At 45.4% G+C, this 27,254-nt stretch overlaps 1 protein-coding gene across 11 annotated transcripts in view; it reads left to right on the top strand.

The window, feature by feature from the left end:
* The first annotated feature begins 258 nt into the window (after positions 1-258).
* Positions 259-27,254, top strand: part of SRCIN1 (SRC kinase signaling inhibitor 1) — a 262,355-nt gene continuing 235,359 nt past the window's right edge. For 3 of the 11 annotated variants that reach the window (XM_053362016.1, XM_053362015.1, XM_053362007.1), the window contains exon 1: positions 260-605. In XM_053362016.1, coding sequence (XP_053217991.1) covers positions 584-605 — 22 coding nt within the window. In that variant the 5' untranslated portion in view covers positions 260-583. Of the gene's footprint in view, positions 639-27,254 lie in introns of all 11 variants that reach the window. The other 8 variants (XM_053362010.1, XM_053362009.1, XM_053362011.1 and 5 more) reach the window with 5 other exon arrangements.

The following is a 27,254-nucleotide window of genomic DNA, read 5'->3' as shown; positions in this document are numbered from 1 at the left end:
CATGGTTGCAGCAGTTCTAGGGTTACCCTGTCTATACGTTACCTGTGGAACCCAGCTTATGCAGAGAGAAGGGGAGAGAGAGAAAGAGAGAGAGAGAGAAGGGGGAAGCCATGGATTTGCCTTTGCATTGCGGCCACACAGGTTCGGCTGCCTCCACCGGACTTGGCAGCATATGCCAGTAATTATGCACCGCCCTTGTATTATTACCACCGTGATATCCTCCTGGCGTTTGTGCTAGATACCCATCTCTGAATAAAAGGTAGGGGCCTTTAAGAGGGGGAGAAGGGGAGAGAGAGAGTATGTGTCTCCCCCCAGCACATTAATCTATCATGAGCTAATGTGTTTTGCCCATTCTGTTCCTTTGTACTATCGCCAAGGCGTGCGCGCACACACACACACTCACCCATCCGCACACACACTCACCCGCACTCTCTTGTTGCACTTCTGCCACCGAGCTCTGATGGTTGGCTGGGCCTGAGCGAGTCCGCGAGAGACAGAGAGAGAGAGAGAGAGAGAGAAAGAGAGAGGCAGAGTGACTGACAGACAAGGCAGACGGAGGCAGAGGAACAAAGCCGAGACAACAATGGGAAATACACCGTCTCAAGGCATGTCAATGTTCATCCATTCTTAAGTAGCAGGTATTTTTTTTATTGGTGTTTTGTTTTTTTTCTCAACCCTCCCTTTCTCTTTCCCAAACCCCGCCGGTACCTTAACGATGCTCCTGACGCTCTGGTCGTGCCCTTATAGCCGGAGGTGTCGGCGTTTTGCTTGGAATCGAAACACAGGGAATGGATGTGGTTGTGGTGTTGTTATCATTTTTTTTGTAAAGGGAAAAAGGGGTGTGTGGCGGGGTGACAGAAGCTCCCCCCTGCCCCTTGTGGTTGGGGAGGCAAGGTAGGATTCTGACTATCAAATCTGCCACTTAAGTGGGTGGTAGGGTGTGTGTGCTGGGGGAGAGATCTTAATATATAAACACTGAGCAGCTGTGCGGCCAGTGCTTTCTTTGGGTCTGTATATTTCCCCACCCCATTGTTGTCAAGGCTGCTGAGCTCCGTGGAGATTAACTAGCTACCGAATCTGCTGCCCTAGAAATATTGCTGAAAATAGAGGGGGGAGGGGGGACAGGCAGCACATATTGATAGGTAGAAGAGCCCCTTTGTTACCTCCCCCCCCCGCCACCTGGCATGAAAAGGTACATAAAGATTTGCCTGCTGATTTCAATTTGTCAATGGTTGCACTGCTGTTTTCCCCCCTTCCCACACACAAACCACCCCTTTTTATTATTATTATTTTTTTCTCCCCTGCTGGAGATTAAGGTTGTTGCTGATTGCTTTGTTAACTCAGGAAGGCAGTAGGGACTGGGGGGAGAGAAAGTAACTGAGAGAAAGAAAGAGTAAAGATGTGAAGAGGAGAGACGATTGATGGGGGTTTTCTTCTTCTTCTTCTTCTTCTTCTCAGTAGCTTGAGTGTGATCGCAGAGTGGGAGACCCTTTGGATTTCAGGTTGCATCGCCAACTTGGGGATTCTTTGCTTCCTTCCCTGAGCATCGGTGCAGGACCAAAATAAAGAAAAGAAATCCACATCAGGGATATGAGAGGGGAGAACAGAAAAGATTGCATTGATTTCTTTCTTTCTCTCTCTCACCTTTGTGATGCAGAACATAGGATGCTTGTGTGGGGACATGCATGATGGATGGTTAAGAAGCACGTTTCCCGGGAGATGTTGTGCACGCAAATGTACGTGTTGGAGGTATCTTAGATATGTGCAATTCTTTTTTTAAAAAAATCACCTAGCAAGGTTCTTTCTCTCTCTTCACCCTCTCCCCACTTGGCCAGCTACCGTGTGCCAGCCTCTTTCAAGGGAAGAGCTTGTGATCGAGTTGGGTGTCCACCTGAGGTTCACAAGAGGGTCTGGAAGAGAAGAGTCTTATGGTGCGAGACCGGTCTCTGATGGGAGGAGTAAGGAAACAGAGAGATGGTTGATGTTGGGGTTACGGCTGGCTTAGCCACGGAGGCAACCACATAATGGCCTGGGGTTACCAGAATTCCAGGGGCATCTTACTTTAGGTATGCAGATGTCTTGAAGAGGGAGCCTCTGCCCTGACTTTTGCAAGAAGTGCACAAGAGCAGCTTAACAGCTCCCTCGAGGGGTGAAACCCCCACCCCTCCTGCATTTCACTGGGACACACAGGGCAGGAATCTTCTTATCTTCACCTGCCCTCCCTCCTGGCACCGATGCAGTTTTAAAAAGAAGGGAGTGAAATTAAACATGAATACGAGGCAAATAGGATAACGCTCAAGTTTTAGATCATTAAATGTGCTATTGCTATTCCACTTGCCGTATGATAAGACATTATCATGAATAACAACAATAATTTAATTCATTAGTTACTTCGTTTGAAGCGTCTCTAGGCAATTTCACAATACAACAAAACATAAAGACGATTGCATTTACAAAAAACAATTTAAAATAATTTCATATATAAAAGTGATTTCAAATCCAATACAGGTACTGATAAGACAATACAGATAAGACATGTGTAGGTGCATGCATTTTAATTCATTTGCAGCAGCAAAAAGAAACCTTGGGGGAAGTGGGAATTCTAAAAGGCAAGAGAGATTTGCTTAAGGGTTTGGAGAAGCAGTAGTCCTTTGTGTTTCTTTCATACATTATCCTTGACAGAGCAACAGAAGGATTCCGCCCCCCCCCCCAGGTATGTGTGATCTGGCCTCTAAGGCGGGAGTTGCCCAGTTCCAAAAAGTTCTCTGTTTTGCCCCTGTCCTCACCTGCCCCTTTACTCCAGGCCTGGCCTTGATCTGCTGGCAGTAGGGGAGATTTGAAAATCAAAATGTATGTGCTGATAATAAAGCTAGCGACAAAGATGAATAAATCTGAAGTTTGTGGGATTCTCAGTGTTTGGTGGTGGGTAAAGAAAGACATTTCTAAGCAAAAAACCAGCCTTTTATGTTCGTAGAAGTGCTGCAACGTTGTTGAATCAAAAAATAAAATAGATGCCGTGCTTAGTACACAAGCAACCGCTTGGCTTGTATAATACAATAGAGAGGTTTGGAACTTTTCCCTTTGTTTAGAATCAGGCTGCTGAGGAGGACAGAGTGACACAGGGCAAGGAAGGAAGAGTTTCAAAGGGCGTGTGAGTCAGGGAGGAGTTGGGAAGCTTAAAGGAGTTGGCAGGGCAGAGACTCACCAGAGGCTCACCAGAGAAAGACACAGCATTTTAAAAATATAGAACCATGGAATGGTAAGAGTTGGAAGGTAACCCCAAGGGTCATCTCTTCCAACCCTCTGCAAGGCAGGAATCTCAATCCTAGCATCCATGGCAGATGGCCACCTAACCTCTGCTTAAAAACCTCCAAGGGAAGGAGAGTCCACCACCTTCCAAGGGAGCCCATTCCACCATGGAACGGCTCCTCTCATCAGAAAGGTCTTCCTGATGTTTAGTCAGAATCTCCTTTCTTGTAACGAAGCCATGGGTCCAGGTCCTATCCTCCGGAGCAGGAGAAAACAAGATATGCTCCTTCCTTCACCACTGGAACAAAAAGAAAAAACCACTTCACTCTGCATGTATATAATCCGTGAAACTCTTTGCTACAGTGTGTTTTGATGGCCATCATAGAATAATAATAGAATAAGCCACTTTTCAAATCAAGGTACAGGAGGAATAGTCTCCCTAGTATTTACAAACCATGATAGCCAGCAGTGGAGCCTTTTGCTCCGGGGCCAAGTTACTTCTTTCAGCCAGAATCTAGGGACTGGGGTTGATAATTACTTGTATATATAAATAGACAGTTCCCAAAACCCCATCTCTTTGTCATGCTTTAGGGAGAGGAAAACGGGAGTACTGAAAGGGATAGGGAAACAGATCTAGGGAAACAAGGCCAGTTCTTGAGTTGGAAGAGTGGTATGATGTGTGTTGCCCATGTCCATCTCAAGAACTCACTTTCAGATGGGGCTAAATGGAGCATGTAGTGCTCTGGATGACTGTAGCCTCAGAAAATCACGCCCTGTTAGGCTGCCCAGCAACACAGCAAGTCACAGCCTTCCTGGTCAAGCACTCTCAGTGTTGGAATGGAAGATTGTCATACCACCTCAAAAAAAGACTGGAGCCAGCAGCACTGGAGGGGGAGTGAGGTAAATTAGCAGTAAAAGTTGGTAGTGGGGCCCAGCAAGGAGGGAGGAGCTGAAACAGGCTGAGGAGCTCTGATGGCAGGAGTGTGTGGGGTTAAGTGGGGAAGGGTGAAAGAAGCAAGCGGGTGGGTTGAGGGGAAGGCAAGAGGGAAGGCACTCCCTATTCCTTCTCAGATGCCCCATCACAGCTGTTGAATTTCATGCACAGTTACTGGGAAAATAATAATGCTTGGTATTTATGATTCCTTCCATTTCCAATGTTCTCAGACCGCGAGGGCCGTTGCTTATGTAGCCGAAACAGCACCACCCATACACAGGAGGGGGTGGGGTGAGGTATTAGCAGATTCAGGAGATTCCCAAAGGCTTGCAAAAGTACAGAATATATTTAGCGGGGAAAGAAACTTTAGGGGGACTCCCCCCGCAAAACAGCTCAATGATGATTGAGCATGCTCAGTGGGCATGAAAGACTGCGGGTGAGGAGGAGATGGGAAAATGGGAGCAGGGAGTGCGTTTGAGTGGCTGGAACCCTGTGTAGCAGCAATCCATACCACTACATTTTGTTGCAAGTCCCACTTGCACTTGCTTCTCTCTCCCTGCACCCCGCTGGAGAGGTATATCTATATTTCCTAGTTCCTAAGCACTCAAAGCTTTATCTCAGTATTCCTTAACAATAACCCCGTGTAGCTGACCTATATTACAGAAGGGGAAGGGACTGGGGCTCAGCATGAGTGGTTTGCCAAAGACCGCATACTGCAGGCGTGGGGAAAGTTTGGCCCTCCCGATGTTGTCGAACAACAACTCCCATCAGCCCCAGCAAGCATGGCCAGTACTGTAATGGCAACAACCTGAGGGCTAAAGGTTTCCCACACCTGAACTGTTGAGTTCGGTCTTGAAGTGACATTCGAACCAGGAGCACTCGGTTCATAGCCACTCAGTGAAACACCAGCTCTGCTGCCATCAATTTCTGGACTGCTTGTGACGTTTGTTATGGCACCTAGCTGAATGCCGAACTAGATCAGTTTGACTCTTAAATACATTAACCCCCCCCAAAGTCTGAAGTCTTTATTTTCATGGGAAGTAGGGGCACGTAGGAAGTAGGGGGTGGAAGACTAGGGAAATGGAGTAGTAGCAGAGGACTGCTGGCCCATGCCTTTGAATTGATGGATTATTTTTGTCCTGTGTGCTGGGGCCTGAGGGCTGGAGATTGACTTGGAGATGGTCAGGGAGGACAGCCTGCAGTTGCCTAGCAACTGCTAGAAAGGGGGGGAAGCAGTGGAGGTGTTGAAAAGGGTACAGAGAAGAGAGTCGGCATTGCTGACACAGGTCTAAGGAATAAAAAATGGGATGGGCTGCAGAGCCAAGTCCTAATGTGTAGCCCATCCACCAGCAACTAAACTTTGGGGTCTCTTTCTTACTCTGAAACAGAGAGACCCATATTGCAACACTCACTTCTGCTTCCTTTCCACACTACACTGTTCTGCCTTTGGGGAAGGATCATATCTCTTTGGTTCAACCCCTGGCATCTCCAGGTAGGGCTGGGAAAGACCACTAGTCTGTAGATGGGCCAGTGGTCTGACTCAAGTATAAGGTAGCTTCCTATGTATTAAAGACTCGCAGAAGCTGCTCTAGAGCTATTAACAGCTCACTTGTTCATCACCTCTCGAATCTGCTTGGCTTCCATTCAGAGTGCATTAAGATGAATTGGACAGCACGCAGATGTGCCCTGTGTAGCTATTTCTCTTAAAACATCAGCATATTGAACTATTCAGCCCATTAAACTTACTTAAGTCGCAAGGTATACACTGGGTAGCAGTCCTTTCAGGGGTCCTCAGCAGTGACCCTGCTACTTAGCCATTCAGATCACTGCTGTTTGTTATCCTCCTGGTTCCCAGATTGGCATTCTTCTAGGATATCCAGTATGTCATAATGACCAACCTAATGACCAAACATAATGACCTGTGGTCATTTAGCCCAAGGCTTGGGCAGATGGTAGAGCTGGATCTTCTGACAGATCTCTGGTTGGTTTGCAGTAGATCAGCAAGGATATCTGACTCCAAATCGCTAAACAGTAGCAGTAACAAAATGACTCCCATTCCACTCTGAATTATATTGCTGAAATGTAGAAAGCTTGGGCTGAGTGGAAGGACTATGAGTTCTGATACTCAAGACAGGTTCCTAGGCTCTGAATATTTTAATTCTAACTGTATCACTTGGCTCAGGTTGGTGACCCTTGGGGTTCAAGTAAAAGAACAACAACCAAGAAGATCCTGCAGGACTGAAGTCTGTCCACCCTTGCTTCAGTCCATAGGTCTGGCCACTTGGTCACGCAATACTGGACATTTCCAGATGAGCATTCGTCCTGTTTTATTGGCAGGCAGATAAGACAGTGATGGCTATTTATAATGAGCATTTGCTCTGATTTGTTTTCAGGGAGGCTAGATGACCTTGTGTCAAAGCAGATGTTAATCCACACCTTCCTGTGCAATTTCCCCTCACTGTAAAAAGTCAAATATTGGGATGTTGGGAAGCAAGTTTTTTGTGCAAGAGCTCCCAACCCACTATAATTGTGCTTGAGTCCTACCAAAAATAGCAGTAGTCTGGAAGTGCCCACTGATACTCCTCCAGGCTCATGGGGATGCTGAGGATGGATTCCCTGCCAACACACATGCCCTAAACTTCAGGGTTCTTCTGCAAATGCCTGCCGTGCCCCCACCCTCATGGCATCCCTCTTTTCCTTCTGCAATTTCTCATGTTTCGAACTGGTCCACTTGGCATCTCATCATGTCCTGGTTCATACTGCTTTTCTGAAGGGGCTCCCCCGCTCCAGTTGTGATACTGAGTATTCACAAAAACAGCTTGAACGTCTGCAGCCCCGCTGGAAAAATCCACTTGTTTTGCTTGCCTGTGTCTGTGTGAAAAGCCAAATGTGCGAGATGCAGGGGAACTGATCTTTGTGCTTATTTTCCATCAATGTCCTCTTTGTGGCTGCATCTTCTTCTTCTTCAGTGCTCCAAAGAAGGAGTGTTGCTCAGTGCTCCAGCGGCCACAGTCTTCTCACTGAGAAAGCATCCAGCTCCGGCCAGCTGCCCTGTAGCCGAGCGTAGACTGTGCAGAGCTAACAGCGGTACCAGGCGTCGGACCAAACCTTTGCTGTAGCAAAGAGGCCCGTTGTAACCATGCGAGGAGGAGGGCTGCCAAAAGGGGGTGAAAAAAAGAGAAGTCCTCTAAATAAAAATGAAACAAGCTGGGATTTAATTATAGGAATTGATTCTTCTCTTTGCTGTACATTGATTTGTACTGGGCAGTCATTGCTAGAGACAGCGCAGCTGCCTTCTGCCCTCTGTGGTAAGCTGGCCTCCCAATGTACGCACACAACAGACACACACTCCTCTCATTCTGCCAGCGTGCCGTTGGGAAGGGGAGGGGAGGGTGGCTGCATCTGAATATTCTTGGCATGAGGAGGGAATCAGGCTGCCTATGTCATGTGGGTGTGGAGGGAAAGAATTTGTTTCCTTTAGGGAACGAAGCAGCATAGTGGCTATTTTTACATCCTGAGCTATGACACTTCTCCAGATTCCACCACCATCTGAGGTACCAGGGAAGGGATCCTTCAGTGGCAGGCCCTGTCCTGCCCCAGGGGGATACCCAACACAATGTATATGTGATGATGGCCCAAGGAAAGGGGAGATGAGAAGCTCCAAGGTTCCAGGCACACAGGAAGGCAGAGAAAAGTTGGATCAGCACCTTGGAGAGGGACCTAGGTGTGTAGCCCGTGAGCGCAGTTCACAGTCCTGCACTATGGCACAGCATACAAGTTGCCCTGGAGCAACTAGGAGATCTTCATAGCCTGGGCTAGGCATTGCTTGATGAGGGGCCTTACGCTCTGAATGCTGCACATCCCTACTTAAAAGGGCTACTGCCTTCCTCTACAGCTGTTGGCTTCTCTTAAGCTAGGGGTTTTCCAACATATGACCCTCCAGATGTTGTTGGACTGTTGCTTCCAGCAACCCCAGCCAGCACAACCAATGTTTAGGGAAGAAAAGAGATAGAATCATAGAATTGTAGAGTGGCATGGGACCCTGAGGATTATCCAGTCCAAGCCCCTACAATGGCGGAAAATGCAGCTGTCCCATATGGAGATCGAACATGCAACCTTGGCATTATCAGCATCTATCCAACTGAGTTATTGTAGTCACAATATCTGGAGCAGGCATATCTCGTCCCGTGTTGCCATTTGTGGCAAAACAGGAAGTGCGTCCCTGCCTGCTGTGCTGCCTCCAGTACTGCTGCTGCGCCATCTGCCTTTGCCACCGGTGCCAGTGCCAATTTCCCGTGATATTTCACGAGATCTCGCCAGAAATTGGCATTGATGCTGGTGCCTCTTCTCCACCAGCGGTGAAGCCTACAGGGCAGGTGGGACATTTGTGGGGATGTCGCCTCAGAGCTTTCTGCCGCCTGAGGTGGCAGCTTCACTCCGCTTCATGGGTGGGCCGGTCTTGATCTAGATGGCTGCAGGTCAGCCACCTATGTTTTAGGCCCTGGAGTTTCAAACTGTGAGGGTATCTTCTTGGGGTTCTCTGAGGAGTCTGTGGGCCAATCTTCAGAGCCTGGCGGCAGAGGTGTCCCATCAGACGTTAGGGGAGGAGATATGGGCTGCCATTGATTGAACCTGTGGCCTTCTGAATACAAAACTAAAGCTTTTTCACTGCGCTATGCCTCTTCCCAGCCATATATTTCATCCCCTGGATTTAGATCTTCAGCTAAAATCCCACCACAAACTCAGCAGGTAGTCTCAGGAAAGCTACCTTCCTCAGCTTCAGCCCATCATCTCTGATACAGGGATAATGATACTGACCAAGCTTAATAGTTGTGATGAATTCTACAATTGTGTCTGGGAAGCGCTTTGGACGCTTAATATTCATCATTGTTCCTCAGGCCTCCAGAAGACAGAGAGGGGCTTTGTTCTATTTCTTGCCATTAAGATGCTTTGTAATATATCAATAAGTCATAGAAACAAACAAGATGCTATTTCACAGAATAGAAGAGACTAGGAGGCAGAGCATGACCAAAAATAACACAAAAAGGTGTTGAAACAATGAAAGGTGGACATATTTATTATCTCAGTAAGGATACAGGCTGGGACTGGGTAGGTAGGGTTTGTTTTAGATTAGGGATTCTTCTAATCTAACACCTTACTTTCTCTTCTGTTCAGAAACTGGAATTGGGCCACCCATACCTAACACTTGTCAACTCTTCTCTCTTTCTGCTTTGCTCTGCTTACCTGGGCAAGGCTGATTCATTTGCTTAGTCTTCCCACCTCTGTATTGTAACTACTATTCTCCAGTGAACTCAGACTCGTTATTTCTGGCATGGGATGGAAAGTTGCAAGCCAAGATTCTCTGCAAGTGCAGAAAAAAAGCACAGAATATGTAATTCAATTGAGATAATTCAGCATCCTGGGAACTCCCTTTTCATTCCTTGACTGAATTGTCAGCAGGTGGGGGAGGGGACCCTGTGGGCACCCAGGAAGACATCTGCGGGTGCCACGGGCACCACATTGGAGACCCCATTCTGTATTACTTCACTCACTTCAAATATGGTAAGCTGATGAGGCCCCTCCTGCTCATTCTTCTGACTGAGGCCCTAGCTTCTGTCCCAAATTCTTTTCCTGATGGTACCATCCTGCCATTTTCAGTGGGAAATCTTTTGTTTTCTCATTGAAGTAAACAGAACTAAAAAAAAGTGCTTAATGTTGGATAGAGATATGAAGGCCCTAGAATGGAAAAATGGATTGGCGGTGGGGAATATGTTGCCCCCTATTCTTCGCTTCTATTTTTCAGCCATCACATCTCTAATGTTGAATGGCACATGCAGAGTTTGTACCCCTTGAGGTTGTGAGGATAGTTGAAAAGATGCAAACAGCACCCGGTGAAATCACAATGGCTGGATTGGAAAGGCTTTTAGTGCCCTGCATTGCTCTTCTGATGAATGCAACATAAACTGTGTAAAATAAGCAAAACGAATTGTGCAAAATAACCAACTATATGTGCATCTGGTTTGTTTGGCATCATTTATACAGGCTGCAGAATTCTGTTTGGTGCCAGCTTGGTGCAGTGTACACAGAATCCTGTTTATTTCTGAGATCTCCCTCTTGATTATGCCATCTGAGTTCAGGGTTCTAACAACAAGGACATAGGGACCTAAATGAATAATTGGTTTCCAAGTTCCATAGTAAACTGCTTGGAGGATTTTGGCAACCAAGCAGAACATAAATCTTGTCAAATAAATAGCAAGTTTTAAAAAATTGCTTCCTGATTTAAACAGTGGTACATTCCATGTTGATTGTCATATCATATTTGTTGCTATTTTTATTTTTTAAAGTGTTAATTATGTAGGCTAACACAACCTCTGGGGCTCAGCACTGCATGCAGAAAGAGTCCCAGGTTTTCTCCCTGGCCTCTGCAGCTAAAAGGACCTTGGGAAATATCTATGCCTGAGACCATGTGGAGTCATTGCTAATTGGAGTAGACAGTAGTGGACTAAACATCCAAATGGTCTGACTCAGAATAAGACAGCGTCAAAAATTGTCTACAGTTGTAGAGTTGGAAGGGACCCCGAGGGTCATCTAGTCCAACCCCCTGCAATGCAGGAATCACGCTTATTCGTTATATGGCTTTTAAGATCGTAAGAAGAGCCCTGTTTCATCAGACCAAAGGTGTGTCTTGTCCAGCATCCTGTGCTCACAGGGCCCATGGGAAGCTTGCCCAAAGCAGGACCTGAGTGCAGCAACACTCTCCCTACTTGGGATTCTCCCAGCAGCTGCTATTCAGAGACATACAGCCCCCAACAGTGGAGGTGGAACGTAGCACCTATCCACCATGAATTTATCCAATTCTCTTTCAATTCCAAAATTTCACTATGTGATATGTGAATAAGTCCTTTCTCTTGTCTGGCCTGAATCTTCCAACATTGGAAGAGTCACTGGCCTGTATCTTCCAACATTCTTCCATGAATCTTCATTGGGGCAAGGGGAACCTCTTTTAAAGGACCTGCCACTATGTTGGTCCCGGGTATGTAGGCTTGGCCTTCTCTGAGCCAAAGCTGATGGAAAAGGAACTCTTTCAAGTTTCTGTCCAAAGACAGCAAATACTGTTTTCTTTCAGGTCAGGGTGTGGAACTACTGTGTCTTTCATTTCCCCCGCCCTCTTTTTCTATCAACATTTTAGACTGTAAGTATCATGGGGCAGAGACCTCTTATGCATGTCATTCTGTAAAGTGCCACATTCACTGATATGAATGGACAAATGAGTAAGAGAAAGCTTGTCTAGGGATGTTGCAGACTGCAGTTTCCTACAGTCTCCCCAACTTGCTGCAGAGCTGTGTGGTGCAGAATTTAGAGAACCCCAAGCTATTACTGATTCACCCAGGGAGAGGCTATTTTGGGATTGAGAACATTCTTGCAAAACGAAAAATGAAGTTTGGAGACGTTGCTCCCTTTGTGTTTCCCTGATATAGATTGAAGGTGCATAATATTGATGTAATGTATGTTTCCCCCTGATGTTTCTTAACCATCCAGATGTACACAAAATTAGAATGGACTTTTCACAATGTTTCAGTGGATAATAAAGTGTGTGGTGAACGTCATAATCTATCCAGTCATCCTTAGTCTGGCTCCATATGTTGCAATATTATTATTATTATTATTATTATTATTATTATTATTATTGCTTATATAGTACTTTCTGAGTTTTTTACTTGCTTCACACACCTATTCCCTTAGTAATCCCTAGAACAGCCCCTCAAGGTAGTGAGCCAGCAAGCTGTAGTGCCTAAAGTCATAAAATCATAGAGTTGGAAGGAACCTCAGAGATCATCTAGGCCAACCCCTACCAATGCAATGAATTCACAGCTACGGTATCCCTGCTAGATGGGTATCAGACCTCTGCTTAAAAACCCACTAGTGATGGAGATCTTGCCAATGTCCGAGGCAGCCTGCTCCACTGCTGAACATCTTGCAGACTCAGGAAATTCTTCCAAATGTTTAGGCGCCATGTCAGACTGGGAATGAGGAGATGTGGGTTCAAATGCCTACTCAGCCATGAAGCTGGCAAAGGTGATCCTGAGCCTGCCACCATCTCTTGGCCTAACCTGCCACACAGAGCTGTTGTGAGGATAAGATGGGGGTAGGACTGGTAATGGGGAGGCGAACCAAATGAGGGAAAGGTCCTGAGAGAGGCGGAGACTTAACATGCAACCGCAGAAATCTCAGCGGGGAGATGGACTGCATTAACATGATCACCATAAGATATGAAGTAGGAATTAATTAAAGTATAAGGCTGTACCTTTATATATATGGCATGATACATCTTCTCTTTTGCCTATATACAGTGGTACCTCGCAAGACGAATGCCTCGTAAGACGAAAAACTCGCAAGATGAAAGAGTTTTCGTTTTTAGAGTTGCTTCTCAAGACGAATTTCCCTATGGGCTTGCTTCGCAAGACAAAAACGTCTTGCGAATTTGTTTCCTTTTTCTTAAAACCTTTAATACCCAGGGCGCATTGCTTGAAGAGGTGCAGTTCCGTGCTTTGCAAGACGAAAAATTCGCAAGACAAAAAAACTCGCAGAACGAATTAATATCGTCTTGCGAGGCACCACTGTATTTTGTTTTGGGGAGCAAAGTATCCTGAACTTAGGAGGTGACTCTGGTTTGTTTCAATTAAGCTCGTGCAAGACAAGCTCGTGCAATTAAGCTCGTGCAAGTAGTGAACCAGTGCTGTGGTGTGTGTTAATTATTGTTGATGGGGTGGCGTGTGCCATTTGGACACCAAAATGTCTTAGGCCGACCCCAGGTACATTGGAGAAGCCTGACCACAGTGGGTAGTAATGCCCAGTTCATTCTCAACAAAGTTATCTGTAGGGTTTTGCTTTCCACAGCTCATGTATGTCAGGAGACACTTGCATGTAGTGGCCAAATTTTAAAGACCAAGTCCACGCTAGTAAGGCACAAACAGGAAAGGACGGGTTAATGGACCTGGAATGATCCAAGGACCCATTGTACCAGGGCAATCAAGTCCTTTTGCACCTTAATGAGTTATTACTTGAAACAGACAAAGCTCTGAAAGAAACCTTTGCATGTGTAAATTAAGTTTCCTTTGAAGTTTTGAAGCATACTGTTTTTTTCCAGCATGGGCCTCTCCAGGCAAAACAGCTTCCTCTTGCTAGTTTGAGGCACTCAGTGGAGTAGTATTTTGTTTGCGCTTTCTTTCTCTTGTAGATTAGCACCACCATCCATGCTAATGAACATAATAAAATATTCTCAATAGCCATTTTAAGGGCCATACACACATCCCCTTTTAAAATGGACTCCATCGGTATATATTAAATGCAGGATCACGTCATAGAGTCTTATATAGCTCTGCTCCGCACAGAAGCCAGGGGCTGACTTTGTTTTCTTTGCTGCTCATGACTAGCACTTGGCATGAGAGTTGGCAGTGAACAAGAGTGCTCTGTAGGAAGCTGCTAACCCAGCAAGGCCCAGAGCTTCCATTAGCTCCTCTTCCTGATCATCTGCTGGGTCATTATTTTCTAGATCTTCTTCTTGCTCCAGAGAAGACCACTGGCAACAGAACCTTCCTGGCAGCTAAAGAGGAACCCCTGACAGCAACACTGGGGTTCTTACCAGCCCTGTTGACACCTTTGCGCTTGAGACTTTGTGGTGGAGGCAGCAGTGAAGGAAGAGAACCGGATCAAGGCAGGGCTTGGGAAATGGTCAGAGGGATTATCAGGGGGCCAAGGTGACGCCGACTCTTCAGGCTACCTTGGGACTAATAGGGATTCTTGCACTTCCTCAGATCCTGCGATCATTATCCTTGCCTGTGTGCTGCCTCTGAGGGAAGTCCAGAGGGTAGTGATGAGAGAATGGGCCTCCTTTGTCGTGGCCCCCTGTTTATCTCCCCAGGGAGGCTCACTTGGTGCCAACCATGCCATTGTTTTAGCCCCATGCAAATATACTTTTGTTTTCTCAGGCAGCACCGATGATATAATATTGCATTAAGAAATCTGGTTTTGATATGTTTATGTAATTTCATAATCACATTTTTTTTAAATTTGGCTGTACATTTCTTTGGGATTAAAAAGAAAATTAGTGGAAAGCAATATGTGAGCTTAATAAATTGAAAGTGAAATCAGTTGTACTGGGCTTTTTTGCAGGGTCCCCTACTTCTTAATCACAGGAGATCTCTCTGAGATATGGGTTGGGTAGGATCCTGACATTTGGTGACCCATGCGAGAAGCAGGAGTAACTTTCCTTATTAAATCCCAGGACTGGCTTTCTAAGCACGATTGGGATCAGAGTGGGATCAGCAGGGCAGACCCACAGAAGGGCTGGTGCAAAAGCAAAGTGCATTATAAACTAAGGGAGCTTTGAAGTCTGTGTGAATCTGCGGTTGGATTGGTTCAAGGACAGTGGCAGACAAAACACACACACACACAGGTATCTGAGAGGGGAGCTGTTAGGCCAAAATACGAGAAGGAAGACTGAGTATTACTGAGGGCTTATCTGTCAGTAGAGTTGTGGCTGTGCATTTGGCAAATCAAATAATGATGCAGCATTTTTAAAGCACAGACGTTCAATAGTTGCACTAATTACAGAAACATTTTAAATTCCACCCTTCCCCCAAGGAGGTTGGGCGAAGCAGTCATTCCCAACCCCAACCCCCAATCTAATCCTCACAAGAGCCCTGTGAGGAATATTTATAAGCATTTATAACTAACCCATGATCTCCTAGTGAGCTTCTTGTCTAAGTGAGGATTTGAAGCTGGGTTTCCCGGGTGGCGCTGTGGTCTAAACCACAGAGCCTAGGGCTTGCCAATCAGAAGGTCAGCGGTTTGAATCCCCACAACAGGGTGAGCTCCCGTTGTTCAGTCCCAGCTCCTACCAACCTAGCAGTTCAAAAGCACTTCAAAGTGCAAGTAGATAAATAGGTACCGCTCTGGCAGGAAGGTAAACAGTGTTTCCATGTGCTGCTCTGGTTTCACCAGAAGCGGCTTAATCATGCTGGCCACATGACCTGTCTGAGGACAAACGTCAGCTCAGAGTCAGTCACAACTGGACTTAACTGTCAGGGGTCCTTTACCTTTACCTTTTCCCTGGTCTTAGCTAGACACTGTACCTTACTATGCCCTTGCTATTGATGACTGCTGGCACTCCTGTCTGGAAACATTTGCAATTATAGCTGGTAATTTCAGTGTGCTACTAGGTCCTGTCTGCTGCAGGGCACAAGTAGCCCTTATTGGTGCCCTTGCTAGCAAGTGTTGCACCATAATGAAATGTTTTGAAAATGTATAAGATGCTATTTGCGCTATTACTACCAGTGTATAAAGTCCTCAACAATGTGGAACCAGTTTACTTGAAGGATTCCCTTATGCCATGGCTGCTTCAGTCTTTGGAACTGACACTTTTACAAATTTCACATAATGTTTATTGTGAATGTGCAAGGAATCTGTTATTCTGGGTTGCACTGCATGCACCCTCTACCCATTAATATTAGGCAGGTGTTTTAACTGTATGGTTTTTGGTGCCTGCTAAAACTTTTTTTTTGTATTTAGCCAAGCCTGCCCAGAAATGTCTTTTTATTTTATTATGTGTATTAATTTTTTTTAAAAAAATACTGATTTATAGGCCAACTTGTCTTAAACATTTGGTTTTATCTGTATTTTTCAGTACATATGCTTTATTTTGTCTTATGTAAACTTCTTAGAGGGTTTTTTGATGGATATGCAGTATATAAACTACAGGGCCCAGAATTTTTTGAGGGAAAGAATGTGCTTCCAATAAACTTCAAAGGTATAGTGTGTACGCAACCACCAAGTAATAGGGAGTCAGTTGACCGTTGTGCAAACCATTGTGCCAAGACGTTTTGGCACTTGAGGCGAACCAGAAAATGCTCCCCCCCACCTCCCACCAGGGAATAATGGTTGGCTGAGGATCTACATCAGGAACAAGGAGGGATATAAAGATCTACATGGGGAACAGGGGTGTAAGGAGACCAGCAGCACCTCCTGTTTTCCAAGAGACCACTGTAGAAGCAGCATAGGGTGGAGCTGCCGAGGAGGCGGCAAATCTGGCCTCCAAGGAGTGAGCCACAGCCATGGCTGCCACCATTGCAGCAGCAGCAACAGCAACAGCAGGTGATGCATTCTTTGGAGGTGGAATCTGCTGCCCCTGTGGATCCTGCTGCCCATTCACTTTTGCCTCATGGGTGAGCCAGCACTGGTGCAAACTCTTTCTGGAAGTATAGGTAAGCAAGATCAGGGAGGATCCAGTGGGCCACCTTGAAGAAATGAGAGGGGGACCATGCATGGATTTGGGAGGAAACAGTTTCCCCTTTTCCTCACGTTCTGCAGCCTTGAAAAACTCACATCACTTAAGAGGCACTTTGCCGCAGAAGCTATTGCAGGACCTTTCTGCCCTTGTTGACCCTTGCAGTTGTGATAAATTACAAACCATTTGAAATTTTATCTGCTTGCATGAAATCTGGGGAGTACTTAAAACTTCAGATTGCCTTTTTAACCACATGCACTTTAGATTCCCTCTCCCAGGTTTATGATCAGCTTACAGAGGGCGCAGTTCAGATAGCCAGTTCAATCATTACATTTTTGGCATCCCTTTGTTCCAGAATTCCCTCCTCCTGAAGCCGCTTTTCCTCAAATAAAAGGGTTGTTTGGGTTTGCTTACATATGTTTATGTGTAATGGATAGACTAATAGGTTCTTCCGAAGGTTGACTGTCTGAGGGCTTCCCCAGATGGCCTTAGTGCCTTTGGGTTTTTTTAGTGGGTGTTTTCTGCAACATGTCATTGACATAATAGTAGTGCATTAGTGATGGATTTATTCTGCATTGTCCACACATAGTTCTCTGATGCTTCCCCTGTGTTACTGCATGAACACCATCTGAGAGGGCTACCTTGTGATATAGCTTAAAAACAAACTTGCAGCATTTGCAGTCTAAAAAGTTAAAAGATTTCAGAAGGATGTTATGGGGCATGCACTGATTGTCAATGAAGCAGTATTCCCTCACCCAAACCTTTGCAGGCGCTAATAGTGTTAAAAGCAGGATAACCAGCCCAATAGCATCATGAGCACAGATCTTCTTGAATGCACAGTAAAAAATAACGTCTGCAAGGGCCCTTTGTCAATGGGCTAGATTCCTGCCCCACTCCTCATCTTTCTAGTCCTAGCCCAGCACCTCTCAGATGAGAAATAATGTGCCTTATTGCTTTTCTGCCTTTCTGTCCTCTACAGCATCATGTTCTCAAGAGGCCTCATAATTAAGCGCTTGCTCCCAAACGACTTCTGATGCCTGACACTGTTTAAGCTCCTTGCTGTTGTGCCTCAAAGGGGGGGGGGGACAAACATGGAAGGAAGCATTTCTATGGTTTATGCCAGGGCTGCGTAGATTCTGCAGTCTCAGAAAATTTCACAGAACTTGGCAGAAATCCAGCAGAAAATGGCGGTGGTTTTGCAAGCAGCCCAGGTTTTTTTTAGGGGCCAGCAGGCCCTGCTATCCCTTTGTCAGGCTGAGGATTTTTCTCAAAACTTAGGAGCATCTCCTGGAACTGCAGTTTCATAAGGGGATTTTAAGCTAAACTACATTTTCCATGGGAAATCAGTGACTAGCTCTCCCAACGTTTTTCTTTTTATGTTGAAGCGCCTTTGGAAGGATCTGAAATTGTTTGGAGCAGTAGTGCTTGATTTGGCGCATTAACACGGTATATAATAGTGCAGGCAGGGAGCGGGGAAGCACTTTTTTCAGAGCAGGAGGAATGATGTCATTTGTCATAGCACCAGGATAATTGGAATGAATGAGGAGATAACGAGGCTCCCAAGTTTTAGTATTGTTTGTGGCACAATTGTGTAGAAAAATAGGAGAATGGGGGAAATAATGGAGCAGAGATTGGAATACTTTTACCCCCCTTTGATGAGGCTTCTAGCAGTTCAATGAGAAACACTTCTTTTGCAGTATTGCTCAGATTTCTAATTAAAAGTTAAATGTTACCTTTTGGTGGTTCAGGTTTTGTTTTGTTTTGTGTTTGGTTAGAGCTCAGTGGGCGTGCGTGTTTTCTTCAAAGCAGAGGCTGAAGTTGGAGGGAGGGAAGACGGGTGGGTTACTACGTCCATTGACTGGCAAGGTATCCTTTGCTGAAGAGGCTCGCTAATCTTTCAGACAAGTCTAAACTTAATTCTCTCCTCTTAGGCAAAGATCACAAGATGACCTGGCTGGTAGCCAGATTCTGCGCCCAGATTTGTAGGCACAGATCATCCTCTAGAATAAAATAGATTACTAGGGAAATGCTGAAGTCGCCCTTTGGGGCGCCTTGGGTCAATTTTTTTTATGGTAGCCCAAATCTCAGTTGTACGGGTGTATGTATATATCTCAATTTTAACTCATGAGCTATTGCTGCAATCTGCTCCGATTGTATATTTTATCTTTATGAGCGCTGTTTTCATTGTGTTGTGTTGTGTTATGTGAGCTGGTCTTTGACCGTAATAAATTATCTAGATCTAGATCTAGACTGGCAAGGTAGAAAGACTTCTCCCTACTCCCGCGTTCAACTTTTGGGGCTGTGGGAGGGCCAAATGGGGAGCCACACCTGGCTGAGACCTACCCCTCTCCAGGGACCAAAACAGCACATGGTTGTCCCACAAGCATTGTGGCATGTCTGCCTCAGCAGAGCCAGATGCTGGGCAGGAAGGCAGCAAAGACCCCTCCTATTACTGTGTGCATGCTAATGGGGGCCATTGCATGCCCATTTGAATGACACACACAAAGTGTTGAGTGACCATAACATTGGAGCTCCCCTACCAACCTAATCCTCGCCCACCCATTTGCTGAGCTGCCTCCACCAGGGAGCTGGCTAATAATTGGGGCCATCCCAGTGTTGACCATTCCATTGGTCCCTGCCATCAACCTGGCCATGTAGGCAGCAGCAGCTCCCCCCCTCGTTAAGCTGGAGTTTGTGCCATTGTGTGCCACACCCAACACCCCTTATGAGGTCCCCCCACCATTTCTGTTTTGCGATTCTGTCCAGTGTTGAACCTGTGCAGTCAGAAGTAAGCACCACTCAATGCAACAGAGTTCACTTGCAGGTAACTATGCAGAGGTAACTAAGCATAGGATTCCCTTGGGGACAGTGGCTATGGGGAGATGTCATTATAAGCTCCTGCAGTTCAACAGTTACCACTAAACCATTGCCCGCGTTTTCCTGATCTATTTGCTCCGCAGAGCCTGGAGTTAGTCCCACGAAGAAAATACCTGCACACAAAAGATCGGGAAGAATTTGGAGCTCTCTCCCTCAGTGGCTCATTTGAAGTAAAAAAAAATATAAAAAATCGAAATGTTGACAGGTCCACTCACAGATCTCTGGAATAACATGCAATTTGACTCTTGAGCTGTTATTAACATTAATATTAATAAAACACATCACAGCACCCTGACAAAAATTACAATTTCCATTATTTTTTGGAGGAAAGCCATGGCAGTTGATCAGTTTCCAGCAGGTTTAGATTAAAGCATAGATATACAGGCAAGTCAGGAATGGTCTACTGAAGTTTTCTTTATTTGTTTTAAGATATTTATAAACCACCCTTCACAGTGTTTATTCCAGGGTAGTTTACCATGTAATTACAATATATACAATAAACCAATTTAAAGTGATCAATAACATAAGTGCAGTATAGAAATTAAATAAGCAAAGCATAATAATTAAGTAAAGCAGCATTATATATGCTTAAATTAGAATTGATGGATTATTCTTATTTTTTTGTGAGCTGATGTTTCTTTTTTCCTGTTATATTTGCAATAAATATATTTCTATTCCACTTCTTTTCTGAAGAGCTCAAAGTGGCATACACACCTCTCCTGTGAGGTAGTTTAGACAGCGAGACAGTGACTGGCCAAAAGCCTTCATTATTATTTTTTTAAACAGAGCAATGCAAAACATTCAATTATACTGTTTTAAAATATAACATCCTGACAATACTATTTTATACTACAAACCAATGACAATGAGAATAGAAAATAGCCTAAAATGAATAAATAAATAGAATTAAAATAGCCTGATGCCAAAAGGCGTGTCTCCTTGGGGATGGGACCTGTACCTGGAGTTCCACAGATGAGAAATCCCTTTCCTTTGGTTGAGAACCTTAACTGGATTGGGACAGGATGGTACACAGGATGTACAAGTAACTGGATCTTGAACGTGTGGGTTCAAATCTGGAAGAGCCAGGGTCACCTGGAAAGGGCGATCCAATAAGACCGAACACAAGCTAGGTTTGTGGAGAGCAGGAGGGAGAGCAGAGTCGGACCAAGCTAGAGCAAACAATATGCTGATCACAGTGACAAAGGCCAAGACCAAAAAGCTGCAAGGCAGGTCAGGCGAGGGTCAACCCAGGACTACTTATGACAAGGGGCCAATGTGCAGCGTGAGCAGCTGAGTCTTGCTGCTGACTAAAAATTATGACACTTCACGCTGACTGGCTCTAATATGCAGAGATTTATATATCTCTGTTGATAATATCAACCTTTGTGCAACCCGCAGGGCAGTTTGAACAAGGCAAACAGGTAAAAATCCATAAAACAACACAATATTCTAAAAAACACATATCACAGAAGAACAATTGCTCAATAGAAGCAGTAACTATAGGGTTTCTTTTCCTCCTCCGAAAGCCCTTTGAAAAATATTTCCTCTGTAAAAGGACTGTTTCCCTTTTTTGTCCAGAGGCAGTTCAAGTGTGCTGTGGAATCTGGTACACTGCACCTCACCCTTTCTGCTTCCTTGCCTAGGTTGACATTTACACCTTGAGCACTGACCTGATCTGAAAGCTGACTTAGGATGATGTGGCAGGCAGGTAGTCGCTTGGCTGAGGAAGAGAGGCTTGTGCTTGTCTCCAGATGGGTTGGCAGCCCTATGTAATAGCTGGAAAACCAACATGCATCCATGCATGCAGGCTCACAAAGCCATTATCTGCCAGCTGCAGCCACCGCCACTGTGTGGCATTCTTCGCATGCGTGCATCTTTGTTTGTGTTACACTACAAATACTGCCCCTCTTTAGTGGTTAGTGTACCACAGAATCTAAAAACTGTCCTGGGAGCCGAATATGGACCTCAAGACCTTTCTATCTGGCCCTTGGGACTGTACGGCTTCTTTCCAGACCATTCCCTTCACCAGCCCTGTTTTGCACCTTTTGTGAATGTTTCTGCCTGACCGGAATGTGCCCTTGATCTCTGATAATGCTTGCTTGCTTGCCTACATGGGAGGTTTGAGTAAATTAACACTTGATGCTCCACCTCCTTTTGCTTCTGGCTCCTCCCACTACTGGCATGTGGCCCTAAAAGGTTGCCTATCAGAGAATGTGGCCCCTGGACTGAAATCTCTCTCTCCCACCCCCCACTTTTGAGGTACATGCATGTGCTGTGGCGAGTCATGCTTGAAGATAAAATGGCCTGCCTAGATTCCCCACCCCCCAGTTTTGCATTCTCCAATTCTAATAAAAGGTAAAGGTAAAGGGACCCCTGACCATTAGGTCCAGCCGTGACCGACTCTGGGGTTGCGGCGCTCATCTCGCTTTATTGGCCGAGGGAGCTGGCGTACAGCTTCCGGGTCATGTGGCCAGCAGGACTGAGCTGCTTCTGGCGAACCAGAGCAGCGCATGGAAACGCCATTTACCTTCCTGCCAGAGCGGTACCTATTTATCTACTTGCACTTTGACGTGCTTTCGAACTGTTAGGTTGGCAGGAGCAAGGACCAAGCAATGGGAGCTCACCCCGTCGCAGGGATTCGAACCACTGACCTTCTGATCAGCAAGCCCTAGGCTCTGTGGTTTAACCCACAGCGCCATCTGCGTCCCTAATAACTTGTGCCCAAATACAGGATGGGTGAATAGGATCTACAGGTTTTGTAGATTGCAAGCTAAACTTGACTCAGCAGTGCGGTCTGGTGGCTAAAAGGGCTAATGTAATCCTAGGTTGCATCAACAGAAGAATAGTATCCAGTTATAATGCTACCACTCTGTTCAGCTTGGGTCAGATCTCTGTGTTCAGTCCTGGGCACAGCAGTTTAGGAATGATATTGACAAACTGGGACATGTCCAGTGGAGGGCAGGCAAGGCTGGTGAAGCACCATCTTCTGCGATGGGAAGTTGGAGGAGCTGGATACGCTTAGCCTGGGGAAAGCTAAGATTATGAGACAATGTGATAAGCCGTCTTCAAATATTTGAAAGGCTTTTCACATAGGTGATGGAGCAAATCTGTTTTCTTTTGCTCCTTAGGGCAGGACCTGAGTCAGTGGGTTGAAATTACAAAACAAAAGGATTAAGGCTAAACATTAGGAAGAACTTCAGGATTGCCTGTTTTGAAAGGCAGTGAACTTTCCTTTGTTGGAGTCTTTTAAGCAGAGGCTAGATGACCACCTATCAAGGTTGCTATAGCAGTAGAGTCCCTCAACAACAGGGTGATGTAGTCGCTGACCTATGATATCCTTTCCAGTTTTATGAGTCTGTCCCATTGATTTCAGTAAGAACAAACTGCACCTAACTGTGCAATCCTAACCATGAATTTAGTGAACCTTTGAATTCAGAGGGGCTTACTCCTATGTAACTGGGGTTAGCACTGCAGCCTTAGTATGGCTCCAACCCATAGTATTTTCTGGATGCCTGTTGGCTGTAAAAAAGAAAAGCAGAGTTACCAGCAGTATCTCCTAATTCATCTTCTCTAATATTTTCCTGTTCATAAAGAAGATAACAATTTTTGTAACAAACCAGAAAGGGAAGATGAGGGAAGTCATGGGGGGCGGGGCGGGGGATGAAATGAAAAATGTAAAATTGGATAATTGCTTTTTGTAATTTGTTATAAAAGAGAAACTTCAATAAAATGTGTGTGTGTGTGTGTGTGTATTTTCATTCCTGTTCATGTACTGCTTCCCATTACAACTTTGAGATTGTGCCACTGGAATTGCATAATAAGGCTTCCATGTAACAAGCATGTTTAGTAGACTTCCTCAATACTCACCTTTAGTGGGCATGGAAAACATTTAAGCAGACTTTTTGGGGTGTGTTTGCTAATTTTCTGCTATTTTTCCTTCTCTTCTGTCTTCTGCTGTTTTTATTGCTGTACATTTATTTCCCCCTCTTATTTTGTGTTATTTTGTTCTATCTGAGGATATTATAAACCACCGTAAAGTGAACATTTTGTTGTGTGGATACTTTTCAGCACAAATAAGTTAGAAGCTGTACTGTTGAATGTTCATATGCCCTGGTGTCTGCTGCTATTCATAGCTGCTGGAAATCCATGTTCGTAGAACTATAAAGATGACCCTTTCTAAGAAGTCCAGCCCCTTGTCATCAAAGTTGTCCATACAATCAGACATAGAACTGACTATGCAACCTTAGACTTCTGTATGCACAGTATATAATACAAAATACTTATGGAACAATAGCTTCAGATGACTTGGGCAAGTGAGCCAAGCTGCACAGCTACCATGTAAAGTTAAAACACTCACTCAAACACACATACACCTCACTGCCACTAATCAATCTAAATATATATAAAAAATTAAAAAAATGTCGAGTAGCACCTTAGAGACCAGCTAAGTTTGGTGGGGTTTTTCTCAGGAGGGTAGTAGGAGATGTGTGATTGACTCAATGGGTATTGTAAACATACCCCACCCCACCCTCCCACTATATATAAGGGTCTGGTGACTTCTGTTTCAGTGTATCTGAAGAAGTGTGCATGCACACAAAAGCTTATACCAAGAACAAACTATATTCTGACTGCGTCAGACCAACACGCCTACCTACCTGAATCTAGAACCACTAATCAATCTGTTCTGGGACAAATATCTTTCCTGGCCACAAGTATAACAATGCCTTAGATCAGGGATTGGTATTCTTTTGGGACACATGGGCATGTTTGCAAAGTGGAGAATCTGTTGGGGCTCTACACGCATATGGCAACGAAGTAAGTACAAACTGCAACCTGTTCCATGGGCTGCAACATAATGCTTCTTTCACCCCGTGTCAAAAGTTGTACACTGTATCTGTTTATGCTCAAAAGGAGGATATATGCTGTGACCTCCTCGTGACTGTCTTAAGGGCCTTATAATGTTAAAACATTCTGAGCCTGTTTAGCTGTTGTTGCTAGGTGAAAGTTCCTGGCAGATAGGGAAAGAGGCAGGGCTTGGGTCAGGCAAATTTCACTCTGATTGGCTAGAAAATTTAGTCAGACAATTAATGGTCAGTTGGAGATCAACAGTCCGAGAGTGTGTCAGTGAGAGATTCAATTGGTCAGTCAGTCAGTAAGGAGTTGGTTGGTGAAAGGAGGTGTGGAAGTAATTTGCTTGAGGGACAAGCCAGCAGCAGTGGCTCTTAGTCTGTGACAACTGCCTGCTAGCACCTCAGGTCCCCAGTAATAGGTGTAACATCTCCCTTTTGTATATAAAATCCCCTTAATAAACCATTTTAAAGATAACCCTGCCTCCATCACATGTCCAAACTTAACCACATTACTAGGCAGCCATGAAGCCTGAAGGAACTGACAGCAGTGAAGAAATTTAAAACACACAAACATTAATCTCAGGGTTGTGTGTTTAGGCCCCCATTGGACAAAAATATTCCTGCATTGCAGGACTTGGACTAGATGGTCCTTGGGTCCCTTCCAACTCTACAATTCTGTGGGCACTTGTGATATAGATAAGTGAGGCTGCGTACCTGGGTCCCCTGTCATTGCTGTGGCAGAGGTAGGACCTCTGCATCCCAATTTCAGCATGGACAGAGGAGGGAGGGACCCTGTGGGCACCAGGGAAAGCCTTCCTGAGCAGCCATATGCCCACAGGCACCATGTTGGTGACCCCTGGCATAGATCTTCATTTTGAGCAAAACCCCACTACCTCCATCCCAAGGAAATGTTACTTGATGCAGCAACTTACTCCCCAGCATCCTGTTCCCTTACAACAGGGGTTGGGGACTTCTGGCCTGCAGGTCCAATCCAGGGGCTCCAGTTTGCCCTGAGACACTATTTCATTTCCCCCACCTGTCAATCATCTGACATCATTCTGCAGATGAAGTCAGCTGATGGGCAGGGGAGTGAGGTTCATTTCTTTGTTGACTGCACGAGCCAGTTCCTGGCATGTGAAGCCAAGGCAGAAGGATTTACCCAGTCACCCACTGATGGGCATGTGTTTGTTAAATCCTGCAGCCTTGGGGCATTAAATCCTGCTCAGTTCTGCAAGATTCCCAATGTATACCCTTTCTGAATCAACCCCTGCTGAAACAACAGGGCTTTCCCCTCCATTTTAGAGAGCTGTTTTTCTCTGGGACTTCAAAGCAGCAAAACACCTGATGTCATTGTGAAGTCAGGTGATTGACAGGTAGGCAGTCCCTGTAAGATTTCAGCCATGAGGTCAATCGTGATAAGGATTTGGTCTGTGGAGCAAAGGAATGCTCCTGATCCCTGGCTTACAGCATTGTTTTGTGCTCCAGAGGTAAAAGGGGCACACAAGGTCTTATCTGTATATGTTTAGGAGGGCTGCTCGGCCTTAAAATTTTTTTTTTTTAAAAAATTCTCCTTGGAAATTAGAAGAACATTTTCTCTCCTGTTCCCCACCCATCACTATCACCACCTCCTGTCACTTCCACCACCCTACTTTTGTCCCCATTCCTTCCAGCAAGTGGGGCGGGGAAGTATGGTGCGATGAGTCTGTGGCTTGCAGCATTTAGCTTCCAACCCTCTCTTAATGTTGCTCTTGCCTTTTCCCCCTTTGCATGTAGCATTTTCCTCATGAATACTCCCTGATTAAAAGCATCAGCTTCTCCTTTCTGGTGTTCTTGACAATGTTCACTCATCTAACTGCCTATTCATCGAGGGAAGATAAGGCACACAGGGAGATGAAGCTTTCTCCTTTTCTGACTCCCCCACCCCACCCCGCCTTCCTCACAGTTTCCTCCCTCCTTTCATTCATGCTTTTCCGTTCCTTCTTTCTTTAACAAGCTGGGTGCAAGCATGCGGCAGTTCCCTCCCCTGACATGTGTTTGGTGCTGTAGCCCCAAGTGCAGCACTTTAGGAAAAGGAAGGAAATGTTTCTCCCATGGCATGTCCTCACACTGGTCAGATCCAGAACGTACATTTTTAAGCTGTATGTGACCCTCCATGGGACAGCTTGAGGGTGGGCAGGCTATAAATGCATACTGTAAAATAAATAAATAAACGATACCACTGTGATAAATAAATAAATTCAACCCAGGCTCAAGAGCCAGGGACACCTGCCCACAGTCCCAGCTAGGCCTTTCCAGCATGCATAACCAGTTTGTTCACCAGCCGTTTGCTGTTCCCACAGGGGTGTTTTCAGCTATTGAATTTTGTTCTTTTATTTGCGTGAAAACAGAATTACAGTTCTGCACTGCATTGTTCACCACACAAGGGGACTGCTTCGTGCCACGAAGTTGAGGCAGAGTGAAGGCTCCAAGGTCACCCAGGCCCCTGTTCCCTCACTGCGTACAAGGGGTGTAAACAATGCAACAACACTTTCCTGTCCTAACCATCTTCCCCCACCTCCATACACCCTGCTGGCCCCAATGCTGGAAATACGATCAGTCTTGTCAAGAAAAGAGGGAGGCAGCTAGTCCCTGCTGCACTAAATGACTTGATAATGGGGACTTAAACAACCACCTGTCAGTTGGCGCTCCCCCCCCTCCCCGCACGGCTGCCATTACCGTTGGCAAGGGCAGAATCGGAGATGAATAAAACGATCCCTTTCCCTCATTTTGGGCGAATGCTGTCATGATGCACATGTTTGTTTAGCTGATTGGCTTTATGTTAATGAACCAGACTCGGTTCCCTCTGCCTCTTTCAGTCAGAGGGCTGTAGAAGAGGGAAGAGGCGAGCCGTTTTATAGATCGCAGAGCATGGAAAAATACTGTGCGGTTTGCCTTCTATTATTGGAACCAAGTGATCTTTTGAGAGGAGAAGGGGTTGTGAAACTTGAATGTGCAAAGCTACAGGATCAGAGGCCCCAGCAGCTATGCGCTTTCCAGAGGAGGAGAAAGCAAAGACTTC

The sequence above is a fragment of the Podarcis raffonei genome, chromosome 13 (assembly GCF_027172205.1).
Source record: "Podarcis raffonei isolate rPodRaf1 chromosome 13, rPodRaf1.pri, whole genome shotgun sequence".
NCBI lineage: Eukaryota > Metazoa > Chordata > Lepidosauria > Squamata > Lacertidae > Podarcis > Podarcis raffonei.
Note: the sequence above shows the minus strand (reverse complement) of the source record. Positions and strands in the feature narration are given on the sequence as shown.